This window comes from Polypterus senegalus, chromosome 1, assembly GCF_016835505.1.
Source record: "Polypterus senegalus isolate Bchr_013 chromosome 1, ASM1683550v1, whole genome shotgun sequence".
Taxonomy (NCBI): domain Eukaryota; kingdom Metazoa; phylum Chordata; class Cladistia; order Polypteriformes; family Polypteridae; genus Polypterus; species Polypterus senegalus.
The window spans coordinates 297724460-297742232 of record NC_053154.1 but is presented as its reverse complement, the minus strand read 5'-3'; the positions used below and the strand labels follow the sequence as shown (position 1 = coordinate 297742232).

The 17773-nt window shown below is 34.6% G+C and overlaps 1 protein-coding gene across 2 annotated transcripts in view; it reads left to right on the top strand.

Moving 5' to 3' along the window:
• pdcd11 (programmed cell death 11) overlaps positions 1 to 17773 on the top strand; it is a 78760-nt gene that overhangs the window by 36018 nt on the left and 24969 nt on the right. For both annotated transcript variants that reach the window (XM_039734665.1, XM_039734660.1), the window contains exons 19-27: positions 1579 to 1694; positions 2617 to 3134; positions 3263 to 3325; positions 3662 to 3758; positions 11836 to 11925; positions 12930 to 13032; positions 16970 to 17147; positions 17232 to 17288; positions 17379 to 17501. In XM_039734665.1, the coding sequence (XP_039590599.1) occupies positions 1579 to 1694; positions 2617 to 3134; positions 3263 to 3325; positions 3662 to 3758; positions 11836 to 11925; positions 12930 to 13032; positions 16970 to 17147; positions 17232 to 17288; positions 17379 to 17501 (1345 nt within the window). The remainder of the gene's footprint in view (positions 1 to 1578; positions 1695 to 2616; positions 3135 to 3262; positions 3326 to 3661; positions 3759 to 11835; positions 11926 to 12929; positions 13033 to 16969; positions 17148 to 17231; positions 17289 to 17378; positions 17502 to 17773) is intronic.

The following is a 17773-nucleotide window of genomic DNA, read 5'->3' as shown; positions in this document are numbered from 1 at the left end:
TTGGAAGATTTGAATTTTCATTTGGTTTCTCCAATTGTATGAGGAAACTACAACAAAATAGGTCTGTCTTCAAAGTTAGCAGCGCTTTTCATGATGCAGCTCAAAAGAAAAATGCACCACTCCCCTTTATTCACACTGACCCCATCTGTAAAGCTGCAGTCAAAGCAATGTCACATCCAGTCAATCTTTACTTTAGCCATCATCCCACAATTAGGCTTCTATATAAGCACATTGGGAGTATGTAGTTAGGCACATTGAGTTGTATGCAGTTGTGCCATAAAATTTATAGCGCCTTACATTTCATCTCAATTACTTTATAATGTAATTTTAAAATCGCAAGTAATAAAGTAAAAGAAAGTAACACTATGATAGCACAGTTTGTAGCAAGGGTTTAAAAATGCAAGGAATGACAGACCCTTATGCTAAAGAGTGTTGCCCCTAAATGCAGAATAAAACTGGCCTGCATATAAAAATAACTACAGAACCCTGTCTTAATGTGCTAAACGTTTAACTAACTACAACAAATATTATATTCCTGCTTCATACACAACAGTTTACAGACTTATACTGATTAATTTTTTTGCAATTGAAAAATAAGATACTAAAAGAAATAGGGTTGTAACTCAAGCCAAGCCCATTGGTAGCCTATGAGGCTCAATTCGCAAATCAAATTGGAAGTGCATTCATAATGTAGGCTGAAGAATCAATACCATGAAAAATTAATATTGGAACAATTTAAAAAAAAATGTTACAATCAATATTTTTGATACTTTTTGCAACCCTATTCTTAATTGCTGTTGCTTGAAATTATTCTAATGCTCCAGACGCTACAGACCTTGTAGATGTACTCTGGATCACAATCAAGTGGAACTGCAGTAAGATCATGTCAGAGGAGTTGAGAAATAGGATTGGGGTAAGCCACATTTATTGATGGTTGGCAGAGGAGAAAGCACTTCTGTTTAAGTTTTCATAACTAAGTGTCGTTATGGACTTGATATTAGTGTTACGTGGCACCTGTGTGGTTTTTTTTTGTTTTTTTGCATTGCCAGTTTGGAGTTAGGCAGCAACAACTGGATCTCCGGAAACCCCTTCTGGGTCAATGACGCCAATACTAAAAGAAAACCAACAGAAATGTCATTCTCTTACAGTCCTTTCTCACTACCCCATGTGCTTAGTCTTGGTGGACCAATGTAAATTAGCATGCTGTTGACAATGAGTAGTGTCATCCAATTTATATCTATACAAGCTTATTACATGACACCTATGGTCTGCTGATATGACACACAAATTTTAAACACCTTGCACTTAATGTTACTTATTGTAACTAATAAGCAGCACTTTTCAAGGTCCCCCAGCACTTGATGACATTTGCACTACAGTAAGTTAGTCACTGGCCGTGAAAAGCAATTACTTTTTTCTGAGAAATTAATGTATTTTATTTGTTTGTTTGTTTATTTTACTACTTGGATACTAACACACATTGAGGACGATGCTTAATTATTTTTAACTGTTGTGTAAAATGATTGTATTTTATTTATGTTGTCCATTTAAAATAAACCTTTTACTTTTTCCCATCAGGTGTAAATGTTGTTCCAGGGCAGAAGGTTAAACCTGTGGTGCTGCATGTTGATCTTTTGACTTCAGAAGTTCATGTTTCTCTTAGAAATGAGTTGTTGAACTGTCCTGTCAAAGAGGTAAGAAGTGATAGGAAGAATAAAAATTTTCCAGATGGGGGATGTAAAAAAAAAAAAAAAATTTTGATGAAATATTGTTGAAATCATTCAGAAGTTTTAGAACAGTATCAAATACATCCACTGGAAAATAGTTGTTCATAATATGATGTTTACCTTCATTTATTGAGCATATACTGTATAGCACAACACAATTAAGATTGCATTTTACTCTCTGCGAGATATGCCCAAAATATGATTTAATTCAGTACTTTGATACTGGCATCCCTTATTATAAGTATACATATTTCCCTTTAATGTTTGCAAATACAATAAATGGCAGCAAAATGAATTGTCGTCTTCCTACTGATAATGATCATTCTGCCCACAGCTGACTTCATTTTATAATCTCCTGATTGTCTCATCTGGAACACACCATCTCTTATTGCAGTCACTACTTCTCTTTTGTCTTACATTTGCATTTCCTGGTTGTGCTGTGTGAGGAAAGTAAACACAATTAGAACTAATTACATGTCATGAGACATTGCAAAAATTTAATAAAATGGTTTGACAGATGTACAAATTATAAGAGGATTACTAGCGTTTTATATACCATGGTTTTAAAAATCTGCAAAAAAATTAAACATGTGGAGGAAATTACCAATGCAAATGATTTTTGATTGAATGTCACTAAACATCCAGGGGTTTATACTTGCCTCGTGTTTAAATGAAGAGAGACGTGGGTTTAAAACCTATGAGTTAGAAAGTAATTTGTGCTAACTCGGGCTTTATTGACTGAACTGATCATTAAATAAACATTACAAAACTGAGTTTTGCAAAGAGAGATTTTTTTAATTAATAATGTTTTTATATATTTTTATTGCAGCATTGAATTTAGCTAAAAACATGTTGTAAATTACAGGAACTATTTTTGTTTTGTTCATAGTTGATGTTGAACTCCAAACATTTGGCAACAGTGCAGCATGTGGAGAAGGACTTTGCCATTGTTTCCTTGGAAGAAAATGGACAACTAGCTGCGATGCCAGTGACAGCTCATTTGAATGACTGTTTTAGATTTCAATCTGAGTCTTTGACTTTGGGCCAGACATTGAATGTGTCTGTGAAGCAATTAAGCAAAAAGTCCACTGGCGGGCTGATACTAGTTTTGAGAGAACCTGATAAGTTCAAGAACACTACAAGAGTCCGTAAAACATCCATCACGAAGGAGGTTTTGCCAACTGGTCCCAAACATTCTTTGAATTTAGGAGATGTAGTTGTTGGCACAGTGAAGTCCATCAAACCTACTTCTGTTTTAGTAACATTAGAAAATGGCATCACAGGCAGAATACATGCATCAGAGATATCAGAAAGTGTAACTCCTGGTTCTTTTCCATCTTCTTTGCTTAAAGTAGGGCAGAAAGTCACTGCACGAGTAATTGGGGGACGAGATTGTGTAACTAATAGGTAAGGCATCACTTCACCCTCTTTTTCAAGAAAACTGCTTATTTGACTGTGCATTTCCTGTGAAAGTATTATTTGGATAAATCTGTTTATTATGATAATCTGAAATTGTTATTTTTTTTCTGATTTAGGCATTTACCAATCACACACCCGCATTTTACTTTCACAATGCCAGAATTGACTGTTCTACCCAGGTAAGACTTTTTAGAACTTTTTGTAGTCTCTGTGATATTCATATCTGTCAGAATCTAATGGTTTTTTTATAGTCAGACAACATTTATATACAATACATGTTTTAAATACTGTAAATTTAGTCATATAAAGTATATGTTTGTTAAAATAAAAAACTAGAATTCTAATTACAAAATTCTGCAGTAAGAATTGTGTTTTTTGTTTTTTTAGCAATGTATTAATTCTAAGAAATACTTAATTTATATAATATGCACGAAACCCTGATATAAAAATATGTAATCTTAATTCATTTTTAACACTATAACTTTTGTTTTTCAATAAATATTTTTGTTGCGCAGCAAGATTAACAGTGAACTGAAACCTGAAGATATTCCTGTCATTGATGATGTTAAAACCTTTGAGGTCGGCACTGAAGTTGTTTGTTTTGTGATAAAGGTAAAAACTTGAACTGAAAGATCTGCAATCTGTATTATACACTACCAGTAACGGTGCACTGCATAATAATGTGCAGTGAATACACTTGACTTGAGCATTCATAGTTTTTATACTCTTTCTCTTTACGTTTAGCATTCGTTTGCTCAGAGGTTGATACGTTTGCTGCTTTTCTCCTCCCTAGCGACCACCTTCTTTTCTTCTTTCGTCGGCATCTTTTTGCGTTAAAACTGATTAAGTCGGTGTTTGTGTTGCAATTACTTAGTACGTTTTCTTTAATTTTTCACTTAAGTCTTCAATCTGCCTCAAGAATGATTTAAGATATGAAGAGGTAGGAGAAGTGAAGGCGAAGGTGGTAGGGATGAGAACTGCACCCATACACATGCACCACATGGCCACCCTGCTGCGCGCTCCTGAAAGCTGATTGTACAATAAAATAAAATAAAAAGAGTTATAAAAATCATCACCACGAAAGCGGACAGTAGCGGTCACGTAGTATATGTATACCAAATTTCAGTTCAGTAGTAGGTGATTTAAAATCCTGGACAGACAAATGAACAGCCACAGTAGGGAATTATATGACTTAATGGTCAAACAAACCTTCTTATATATTATTCAGATATTAAAACTGTTTTGCTTTTGTGGTACACTAGCTTCAAAGCAGAAATGATAACTAATTCGAATATGAACACTTAGGAATCCTAGAGTGGAATTTTCTGAACCCTTTTCAGTTAGCTACGTTTAACATAATTCATTAATAATTTAAATATAGTTTATGCAGTATGCATATGCTACTAAATGCATCCCCAACAATTATATTACAAGTTTCAATTTGCTTAAAGAGCATGAGATAAAGCAGTCATTACATTGTTGAAAACCCTTACTGGAGTGTTTATGGGTTATAGCAAAACATTTAAAAAATCATTTATTATTCAAATGTGTTATACACACATTTATATATATATGTATATATATATATATGTGTATATATATACATATACATATACATATATATATATATACACACACACACACATATACAGTGGTGTGAAAAACTATTTGCCCCCTTCCTGATTTCTTATTCTTTTGCATGTTTGTCATACAAAATGTTTCTGATCATCAAACACATTTAACCATTAGTCAAATATAACACAAATAAACGCAAAATGCAATTTTTAAATGATGTTTTTTATTATTTAGGGAGAAAAAATCCAAACCTACATGGCCCTGTGTGAAAAAGTAATTGCCCCCTTGTTAAAAATAACCTAACTGTGGTGTATCACACCTGAGTTCAATTTCCGTAGCCACCCCAGGCCTGATTACTGCCACACCTGTTTCAATCAAGAAATCACTTAAATAGGAGCTGCCTGACACAGAGAAGTAGACCAAAAGCACCTCAAAAGCTAGACATCATGCCAAGATCCAAAGAAATTCAGGAACAAATGAGAACAGAAGTAATTGAGATCTATCAGTCTGGTAAAGGTTATAAAGCCATTTCTAAAGCTTTGGGACTCCAGCAAACCACAGTGAGAGCCATTATCCACAAATGGCAAAAACATGGAACAGTGGTGAACCTTCCCAGGAGTGGCCGGCTGACCAAAATTACCCCAAGAGCACAGAGACAACTCATCCGAGAGGCCACAAAAGACCCCAGGACAATGTCTAAAGAACTGCAGGCCTCACTTGCCTCAATTAAGGTCAGTGTTCACGACTCCACCATAAGAAAGAGACTGGGCAAAAACGGCCTGCATGGCAGATTTCCAAGACGCAAACCACTAAGCAAAAAGAACATTAGGGCTCGTATCAATTTTGCTAAGAAACATCTCAATGATTGCCAAGACTTTTGGGAAAATACCTTGTGGACTGATGAAACATAAGTTGAACTTTTTGGAAGGCAAATGTCCCGTTACATCTGGCGTAAAAGGAACACAGCATTTCAGAAAAGAACATCATACCAACAGTAAAATATGGTGGTGGTAGTGTGATGGTCTGGGGTTGTTTTGCTGCTTCAGGACCTGGAAGGCTTGCTGTGATAGATGGAACCATGAATTCTACTGTCTACCAAAAAATCCTGAAGGAAAATGTCCAGCCATCTGTTCGTCAACTCAAGCTGAAGTGATCTTGGGTGCTGCAACAGGACAGTGACACAAAACGCACCAACAAATCCACCTCTGAATGGCTGAAGAAAAACAAAATGAAGACTTTGGAGAGGCCTAGTCAAAGTCCTGACCTGAATCCAATTGAGATACTATGACATGACCTTAAAAAGGCGGTTCATGCTAAAAAACCCTCAAATAAAGCTGAATTACAACAATTCTGCAAAGATGAGTGGGCCAAAATTCCTCCAGAGCGCTGTAAAAGACTCATTGCAAGTTATCGCAAACGCTTGATTGCAGTTATTGCTGCTAAGAGTGGCCCAACCAGTTATTAGGTTCAGGGGGCAATTACTTTTTCACACAGGGCCATGTAGGTTTGGATTTTTTTTACTCCGTAAATAATAAAAACCATCATTTAAAAACTGCATTTTGTGTTTACTTGTGTTATATTTGACTAAAGGTTAAATGTGTTTGATGATCAGAAACATTTTGTGTGAAAAACATGCAAAAGAATAAGAAATCAGGAAGGGGGCAAATAGTTTTTCACACCACTGTGTGTGTGTATATATGTATAATTAGTCATCAAGCCCTTTTCACTCCTTAACTTCATATGGGCCCTGCCAATGGCCATTAATTTAGTGAGTGAGTGATACCTCTATTATTCTTTGACCAGTCTCTCCTTAGAATCAGGAAAGGGTGGATTTTGAATCACCGCCGCCTGTAATGGTCATACAGAATTGTCAAAACTGATGATACAGGTGTTGGAACAATACCACAGAGTCTCCCCATGAATACAGGTTACACTAGTCTTCCCTTTAAACCAAAGAAAATACAAAAGTAAGGAAACTTTTTGAATGTCCTGTGTATTATAATATTATATAATTTATTGTGTGTGTGTAATGTTAATGTTTGTTATGTGTAGGGGCTGCCATCATTTGTGATTAAAGCCAGATGACTTTAATTTAAAACAGATAATGATTAGATTTAAGATTATTTTATTTATAAAAGCAGATTAATAAAACAACCAATTATAACATCCACCACAATCCCATCATACACAGTGAAAGACAAAAGAAAACAAGTAGGTCTTAAGCCAACTTTTAAAATCCTTGATAGAGGATGAAGACCTGATGTGTCATTCCAAAGCCTAGGATCAAGCTGAAAAAGCTTGGTCTCCCCTTGACTTCAGCCGAGATCTCGGCACTACAAGGAGCAGTCGTCCAGATGACCTGAGTGCTCTCAAATCCCTTTGAGTGGAATGGTTAGAAAGGGCAGTGATCAGTAGATGAAATTACTACATGGTAGCTTGTGATCAGCAGCATACTTTTCTAATGTGTATATTTTTTCCCTAAGCAATAGAGATTTAAATCAGTCTTGTGTAATTTTGTTTGACCTACAACAGATTACAGTATTCAATGCTGTACCTTCCTGTATCCCAGCATGACTCTCAGAAAATGATGCAGCCGTTTTTCTTATTAAATTTTTAATCAAATATTAATATATCAATAATAATACTAACTTACAATAATTCTTTAATCTGTTTCTTCTCAGATCTTACCAAGAAATTTACCATTGCATGCCTTTATGATGAACATTCTATGCTGCTTGTCTTAATCCAAATAACAACAATTTGGGCCTCGCACCCTAAGCACCAAATTTTAGGACTGTGTAGTATTACTGAATAGTTTTGTAGTTTAGCTTGATTTTCACATAAATGTCTATTTTTTCTGAGTTTGTGTATTTTATGGTTTTCAGTATTTATTATATAATTGGTTAATTTGCTAACTGAGACAAGTTACAAGATCATTTTTTTAACCCTTTGAGCACAGACAGGTTAAATGAGTTGCCTACAGTTATCCAATACAACAAGAGACTGTAACTGAACTAACAGTACAAAATACTGCCTATTTTAGTAAGGGGTCAGAATGTCTGGGCCTGTTTCAGAAGGATTAGTAGTAAAACAGGAATGCCAGTACCTGGAGGAAACCCATGCAGATATAGTGAGAATTTGAAAATTGCCCATGGAAAGTAACTGGGCCAGGGTTCAGATGATGAGACTACTACTTCAGATACTTTGGTTTCTGAAAAAGTGTTTGATCGCTACTCACATACTTTTAAAGATGAATGAGATCAATAAACCCTGTTGCCTTATGTAAATATATATTCATAGTTTCATTTTCACCCCAGAATTAAAATAATGATTTGCATTTTACAATAGTATCACACTTTTTGTTCAGTAATTACTGTTTTTGTATTTTGGCTGGAAAGGGGCTATATTGATCGTGTCTCTGCTGACATTTATTTTTTTCTGTTTTATCATTTTCACTAATTTTAACTCTTCCTGTTATCGTAGCATGTTGTCATTTCTTACTGTTTTCTACTTGGCCTTTTGTACTCTTTCTCTCATCTTTCCTTCTCTCTTAATTATTCTTATTCATTTATTTATGATCATTAATATTTTACTATGCTCAAATAAATGCACAGGTTTTCACACAAGCCTCCAACACCCCTTCCTTCCAATCTAATTAATGTAATTGTTCGCAAGATTTTTGAGAAAAAACAGCCTCAAAAGACTTAATATTCTTGATTTTGATATACTATAATCCCAGTGGGAATGTAATGGTCTACCAGCTTATCGCATCATTCCACAAATAGTCATATTACATACAAATTTCTGTTAGCTTTTACAAGCATATACTTTTATATGTAGTCAATGTATATTTAAGACCGTGCTTTGACTGTCTTGTGTTTAAGTGTTAATTTGTAGCAATCGACTTTTGTTACCTGTCCTACTATACTTACTGAACGAACAGGCCCTAGCCTAATGTCACTCGATTATGTTTACCTCTTTTGTAAGTCACTTTAAATAAAACCGTATGCCAAGCAAATAATTGTACCCCAAAGTGAATAACTGTTACAGTTTCCATGCATTATAGTTTTTCTCTCAAGAACAATGCCAGACTTCATTTTATCTATCTGTGTTGTTTCAGTGTCAGCATCCTACATCCTGCCATCTCTCTCTCCATCCAATTATACGAGTTTTCTTTTTAAAATATAATGACATTTAATAAGATTGATGTACAAAAGTACAGTCTGCTCCAAAAGTATTGGAACAAGGCCAGTTTTGTTTTCTTTTTGCTGTACACTGAAGACATTTGTGTGTGAGATCAAAAGATGAATATGAAAGAGATCAGTTTCAGCTTTTATCCTCTGCTATTTATATCTTGATATTTTAAACAACGTAGAACGCAGCACATTTTGTATAAAACCACCCAGTTTTTCAAGTGAGCAAAAGTATTGGACCAGAAAGTTTTCAACTAAATAAGTCAAAAATACTTAGGTTACATATCCCTTGCTCACAATAACTGCATCAAGCCTACGGCACATAAACTTTAGGAAAATTAGTTTTCAATTTATGAGACGTTATTGGTCAGTGTTATTTTTTTTTGCTTGTGTTTTTATGTTGGTCATACAAATATTTTTAACTCCTGAAATTTATGTGCATTTTTTTTGTAGTCTGTAATTGTTATGCCTCAAAATGTCAGGTCCACATAATGGGTCAAGAACTGATCAGTATACTTTGGCATTTGTAGTCAATCAGGAAAAAGCATCAAGGAAAGCTACAGACTGTCCCCACCTGCTCCTGCGACATTTGCAAAGGCTGCTCTGCCAAACTGAGTTTGATGAGATGCCAGATCCTGCCTCTTTCCTAGACCTCATGCTGTGTGGATGCCGCATGTTCCGAGTCTTGCTTGGATCTTACTTTGCTAACATGATACAGGAGAAAGTAGGGTGAAATGACACCTTTCATTGGCTAACTAAATAGATTACAAATGCAAGCTTTCAAGGCCTGATGAAGGGGCCATTGAAAGCTTACATTTGTAATCTATTTAGATATCCAGTAAAAGGTGTCATTTCACCCTACTTTCTCCTGTGTCAATCTATGGCTAACACGGTACAACATTCTCTACTGCTTTGCTAACATAAAGAATGGTTGCACATCAAGATAATATATTCGTGTTAATGTCGCATAGTAAAGCTGCATTAATGTTCTGACTGTTATTGTTCATAGGAAAATATAATTTGTTTAGGTTTACTAAGGGTTTCTTAATAGGTCCCTGTTCTTAAATGCATAGTTCAAATTAGCAGTTACAAAGCAAGACTATAATCATACATTTGCAAAACACAGGCCTGTAGATTGGTTAGGGTGCACTCGCACTGGCAATTCGTTCCGTGCCCGAGCAAGTTTGTCCACATGTAACCCCGCAAATTCTAGTTTGTTTAACTAGAGTGATCGCTTTGGGCCAGGCCAACCATACCATGCTCTGGCCCGCTTTGAAGAGGTGGGCCCGAGCACTGTTCAGTGGCATTCGGGAACAGTATGATCACTAAACGTGCCGTAGCATGGAAAACATCCATGACGTCAATGATGTGACGAGTAAGAGTAAGTGCAATTCCCATTGCATTCAATACCATTTGAGTTAAAAACGGGTTTTATTCTCGCAATACACATGAATGTGAATGGTAGTTGGTACAAAAAGCTGCAAATTCCTTCCTTAACATCATTTGTCTCCATAAAAATCTTCTTGTACATGCAGCGCAATTAACAGAAAAATGGTGCTTTGCACACTGAACAAATCTGTGAATGGGTAGAGCGTTCGTTATCTGCCCTACACGACTCCAAAGCAACCACAAAATAAGTAAAATCATTTTGACATGCATGGTGTCACTCTGTGTTCAGGTGGTGTTTTGGGTTTACACAAAGTCGCATGGTTATGATGAAAGCGTACCCGGGCCCAGACCATTAAGCGCAGTGTGAGTGCAGGCCAGGGGGAGTAGTGTTAGGGACAATTGCGCTTGGACAAGGTATGGAACAAACATGCCTAATGTGAGTACAACCTTGGATTCACTGCTTTTCTCCTCTAAAGCTCTTATGTAATCAGTTTTGACTTTCATTTGTCTAAGATGTTGGTATTTAGCAGAGTTGTTTGGTTCTAGTAAAGATAAGGAGTATGTGTTATGTTTGACTCCTGTGTGTTTTAATTTACTTCATAAATATTTTTGTCTTTATTACTGCTGTTTTACATATTGGATAGTACTGTAGTTGGTAAATTGAATGCTTCACTGCTATCTTCACTGTTTGATCTGTAAGAACATTTTGCTTATGTTTATAAAAGGACAAGGAAACGGTTTGGTTTTGTGGAGCTGTTCAACAAACATGTAGAACAGCCATTAGAAATGTGATGCTGTCTACAAAGGAAGCCATACTGCTGTAAAGATTATAGTATGATGAAGAGCTTTAAGTTTGAACCTCATCTTGAGCATATAAAATGATTTTTTGCAAATGGTTGTATCTTAAAATGAAATTCAGACAATTAGGAATGCAGTTATCACCACTGTGCTAATGTGTTACTTTTAATTATTGCAGTAGAAACAGTTCATTTTCCTTTGTGAACATTTTCATGCATTTATATAGCTAGACTGCTGTTGCACCATGCACTGTGCCTTAAAGTAAATAAATGTCTAGCAGGACAATGACTAAACAGCACCTACTAATCATTAGCAATCCCAAGTTTAGTCATGTATGCTATGAAGCATACTTGGGGTTAAAATGTGTGGTTAACTTTGACCAAATAGATTATAAGCACTGGTATTTTTTGTCATCTTATATCTTCAGTGTATCAGATGAATGCAGTGATGTGCACAAAGCAAAAAAAAATGTTAGACAACTGTTTCTGAGCAATAGAGACATATTCAAAGTTAAACAAATGTTTCTTAGTATTCCATACATTTTTCCTTTATTATTCCAAGAATGATAATAGTCTTTAAATGGTTTCACTTGGTAAATGAAAATGTAAACAGCCAGATGACACCTTGCCCTATGTTGTTTCCCTGTCTTTCTCTTTGACTATCATGAATGTTGAATTTAACATTTGCCAAAATGAAATCTTAGGCAGCTTTCTTTTTATCTATTTTTTTCCCAGTACAACAGCTATTCCAGATGCCTTCATGTTGAAATTACTGGAAAAGTTTGGGGAACTGCTGAGTTGTTATTGATGTCCTTGTCACCCAAGGTTGGTAATATCCCCCAGTGCTTCAAGTAGTTAAAAATTGTATTGAGATGAACTGCTGTGTTTTAATTGAAAACTTTTTTTGCCCATAGTATCACAATTTGTTTTGACAATATAGATTCTACATAAATTGCAGTGAAAATGATATTCCAATAGCTCGGAAGTCTGTATTAGAAAAGGTACTGTACTGTACCCATTTAATGTCAAATATGAATTTTTGAAATCCAGTGTTGTTGCACTAGTAAATTCACAAAAGCAGGTCCTACTTTTGATAAAATCCTGTTCTGCCTCTTATTTATTTCATATTGAAGTTCTCTTCATGGAAACTGGATTTGACTGAATCGGGTTATTTGGTTTCATTATATTAAAAGGACTTTGTATAGTAAAGTCAGAGACGATGGTAATGATCCCAGGTGGCCGACTGATGAGACTCTGCACCTTCTTGTTAGAACGTATTTTTTCCCCAAGACAATTCAGTAACATTCTTTTAAATGGATTGCAGGGTTGTGTGTGGTGAGGGTGGAACTAAGCATTTTTTGTTCTTATTAGAGTACATTATTGTCCGTTCCAAACAGATCCTTTACCCACGCAATAAAAGTGTTACATTGTTATTAGTTCAGCTAACCTTATATTCCTTGTCACAGTTGGCAGCTGAGATTTTAATATGTAGTAATGTTTTAAATTTACACAGTCGAGAGTGTAAATTACATTAAAAAATTATTCCTTGATCATGTACTGCCATAATGAGTCAATATATGCAGTATGTCCCAGATATTTGTATTTGATTTTCCTTAAACCAGGTAGATTTTGCAGTAACAGTAGTTCCTAGAAAATTTACATTTCAGTTTTCTGAGGTACTTCACCCTCTGATGTTTGAGTTAGATCAGAAAGTATAAAAAGCTAAGTTTCTAAGAGTGAACAATATGCATTTGAAATTGATTGTGTACAAGACAAATATTTATGTTATGTTTGACATGCATCGTATTATGTGAAATTTCTCTCTTTAGGATTTAAAGCACCCTGAGAAGCTTTTCAAGCTTGGCCAGGCAATAAAAGCTACAGTGGTCACTAGTATCTCGGGAGATCGGCGTCTTTCTGTGTCAGTTAATGGTAAGGCTTTCAAGTATTTAAAGTTTCAGTAATGGGTTAACAAATATAATCTAATAGCTAATTTGTTTTTTTATTAGGTCTGACTAAACTTACAATCTATAAATTGTTCTGCTTGTTTAGTTATTTACACAGAGGAAAAACTGTATAAATTCCTGTAAACCCTGATTAATCATCTGCATTAATACACCTGCAGAAATGCCAAACAAAAATGTTTAGGACATGCCAAGCTCTACATTTTCTTGTTAACTTTTTTTCATTTCTCTGAAAGCAGTTTCACTCAATGAGAATCAGTTGATATGAATTGTGCTACACACGGTTTATTTTGAATATATTTTAGTAGGGAAGCTCCAATCAGGTTTTTTTTTTTTGGGCCAGTACCGATCACTAATATCACGTTACTGGATTTGACAATTATGATTTCCAAAGCCTAATGTTTTATTTTAAAGTGTTTACTTTGCTATTTTTATAATTGAACTCTAAACCACAGGTGTTGCCTATTTATTTTTTATTAACAGTGATCATAAGAAATTCTAAAAATAAAATTACCATAAAATATATACTTTAAGTTATAATATATGTAGAGAAAATATTTATCCATAATACATTTGACATTAAAGAAAATATAATGCTTCTCATAATTACAAGCTGTCATATTACCTAATTTCTTCTTTAATATGCTTATGTGAAACAAAGCTTTATTTTAAAAAATTTAGTTTTCACCATTTTGTGCAAAAATGTATATATTTTCAAACATTGATTCCCTTAAAGATAAGTATACATGTAGTTGCATGTTTTAGTAATTTTCAATCATTAATTGCACCACAGCATATATTTTAGGGGATTAATGAATGAAAAAATGAATCGCTGCTCACGTGTAATATCCTGAGAGATGTGTGGGTTAAAATTGAAATGTATTTATCTGTATTACTGCATGTAATATGTACCATTTAATGTATTTTTATTATACAACCAGAATATCTCCCAGACTCCCACAAGCTAAGAAAGTATGCTTGAAAACAGGATAAGCAACCATTGCAAAAGAAGTTGCATTTGAGTGCATTTTAATAGCATAAATTAAATAACTTCACCAATCATAATCGTAAAATTAGAAAATTTTGTTGCCATTTAAAATGGCAGTTGTCCTGAGTGAGAATCTGTTTGAGAGCGAACAGATCTCACTTTTGCTCACAAGCGGAATCGTGACTTGATCCTGTGAAAAATTTCACCCTGCTCTGCAAACGAGTAAGCTTTCTTTCTTAATTCTGTATTTTATTGACTTGTGTATATATACATTCACCTAAAAAAGTCATAATACTTGCTAAAAGTTTTTTCTCACATATTCTAAAGGGCCAGCAACAACCATGTAATACAAACAGTGCCACAAACAAAAAGAAAAACTACATGACATTTTTCTCATTATAGCTCTGTGTAAAAGTTAGATATCGTCTTTGTAATGATGTATAAAATGAAGATCTTTGATGTACACGATGAAATGATTATTCATTTGACAAGTCCTAGTAGACATTTTTGGAAGCTTTTTGGATATGAAGTGTGATTCCCTCGAGTGAGAGTAACATGTGCAGGCTGTTTGCAAGTTAAGTTTTTGGGGAATAGATTCCAGTTTAAAACATGCCATTGAGCTGAAGACAAGCCGCAGGTTGGTGTGCATTTATTTACAGAAAGCTTGCTTTATCAAGTAATTGTTCCAATATGGAGTCAATTCTACATGTCTTAGAAAGCCAAATGTTTCTTCTTTAGACAGACAGCAGTTTAAAAATCTGACTGAATTATGACATGTACTGCACAAATGAACGCTGAAATAGTGACGAATTCTTATCTTCGAACTCTCACAGTGAAAGTGCTCTATTAAGCAATTAGTGAGCCATCGTAATCTGCACCTATTTGAAAGAAAAACTTCTGTTTCTCACTAGGTAAAGGTCTGACCCTGAAACAAAGACCATCTCAGTTACAGCATGAAACCCTTATACATACTTAGGGCTGTGCAGCTGCCATTTTGTCAGTGGGGACAATGTAGAAAACTATGTAATATAGAACTTTTAACAGGAAAATTATTAACTTAAAGTGGAACAGTAAGTAAATGGATGACTTTATGCATCCTTTGTAAAAATTTTGTCTTATTGTCAGTCAGTCCCACGGTTGATGAATGCAGGCGAAAGTAAGCACATGGAATTGTTTAGTAAGTACATTTTTAAGAATGAATTAGCTTTTCCTCGTGCAAGTCAGTCAAGGGAGCAGCTATTCAAACAGAGGCCTTTTACACTAGAAAAATAACATAGTAAATGTGGGCTGTGTCGGAGAGCTTCAGCATCATAATGTCTGTGCCAGATCAACTGATACCAATGCATATTTAGAGACCAAGTATATGTCCGATTATATCATTGACCAATATTAGTGGTTGGGCCCTACTCTTTTTGTCGTTTGTCTTATTGCTGCGATTCCTCTTTCTCAGTATGTTTTTCTCCACTTTCTTTAGTGTAAAGACTAATATTCCAATTTTCTCTCTCTCTCTCTCTGCCAAAGACTGCTCTCTGTTTACAGGAAGTTCACTGCCACAAAAGATATAATGTGCACTAGTTCAACTACCGAAATAACTTGTGTAAACGAGCATTACAACTAAATTACTATAAAGGTTAGAAAATCAAATGCTGAAAATAATTTTTTATGATCAACCAGTTTACTGATCACCAGTCAAGTCTTTTTTAGTGAAAATCAGCAATTTTAGATTGCTGTTTGATCAAATGATGCATCACTGTGTTTAGGAGAAATAATGTATTCTGTTTTACTGAGCATTTTTGTGCTTAGTATACATTATACTAAGGTAATATATTCTTTTTTTGTAGTAATTTAAAGTTTGTTATTTTAAACAGTATTAAATGTAGCCTTCATACAATGATAAAATATGTAAAAGCATTTATATTACAGTTAAGTATAAATAAGAAAAAATAACACTTTTGGTGAGGTTTATTGATCACCAACTAAAATTTGTTTGCTTCTCACCTGTGAAAGCATATACTATTCTGCAAATTACTTATTATTTGGTAAGAATTAAGTGTTTTTATAAACTGTCATGATTTCTGAAGGTTAGATACAATTGTGCATCTTGTTGTATCACCATATCCTTTTGGGGGAAAAAAATGTTATTCCAGACTTGACAGTGATATCTTTAGATTTTTTTTTTAAATTGGATATACAGTGATACCTCGCTATATCGCGCCTCGACTTTCGCGGCTTCACTCCATTGCGGATTTTAAATGTAAGCATATCTAAATATATATCACGGATTTTTCGCTGGTTTGCGGATTTCTGCAGACAATGGGTCTTTCAATTTATGGTACATGCTTCCTCAGTTTGTTTACCCACTTGATTTCATACAAGGGACACTATTGGCGGATGGCTGAGAAGCTACCCAATCAGAGCACGTATTGCGTATTAAATAAAACTCCTCAATGATATACATACGATATGCTTCCCGCGCGGTGCTTGGCACACTTAAAAGCTCTAACAGCCCGTATTTATTTTTCATTGTTTACTTTTCTCTGTCTCTCTCACTCTCTATGACATTCTCTGCTCCTGACGGAGTGGGTGTCAGCAGAGGTGCTGTTTGCACAGTGGCTGTTTGCTTAGAAGATACGGATGCTCCTCTAAAAAATGCTAAAAGGCTACCTTCACATTTGATCCTTTCATTGCGGCCGCTTTATCGCGGTGCTTGCATACTTAAAAGCACAACAGCTCTATTGATTTTTGTTTGTTTACTTTTCTCTCTCTCTCTCTGACATTCTCCACTCCTAACACGCACCTTGAGCTTGTTAAATTTTAACAGTTTAAAGTTTGTTTGCTGGAATTTTATAGTAGATTTTCTTGTTTACAATTGAATAAAATTATTGTACTCAAGATTTTTATTTTTTATAATTTTTAGGAGTGAAAAGCCTTGCTGAAGGTACTGTGACATTAGCAACTGTGAGTACAATCAATCCAAATGTTGGCCTCATCCTTTCACTTCCATTTGGCAAGACTGGTTATGTGGGGCTTACAGACATAAGTGATTCCTATATGTCTGATCCTTTGAAGCAGTTTTCTCTAGGCCAAATAGTCCGGTCAGTATCTTCTATACTTTGTATTTTATGTAAGTGCTTTTTAAGTTTCATGTTTGTTTGATCTTTTATTTTTTGTTTTTGCAGATGTTGTGTTTTAGGTGAAGAAAATAAGAAAATACGTTTATCCATGAGACTATCTAAGTATGTCTGTTAAGTAAAATCTGTAAAACAGTCTTTGAGTACTGTAAAGGCAAATGTTTTTATGTTTTGCTTTTTTTGTATGCTTTAAAGGGTATTTCCTGGAAACCAGTCGAAAATTAGAGATGCAGAAATTTTGTCTGTGGCAAATCTAAACGAAGGTCAGATTGTTCGTGGCTTTATAAAATCCATTTCAGATAAAGGAATCTTTGTCAGGTAGCTTTTTCTTCTAAACTGATTTTTTTTTTCTTTTTATGAATTAATAATTGCTTATAAGATATATTCCCTAAGTTTGATTTGAAATGTTATAAACTTTGTTTAATTTAATGAACATTTGTAATGTGAGTTAAATTGTGATTCTAAAGGTAGTTAATTTATGAAACCATCAAACTGATATTATAATTGGAATACTGTCCAATGGAATACTGTACATGAAAGTTGTTCATTATAAATTACTTTTGTCTGTTTCCTTGAACATTCCTGATTGC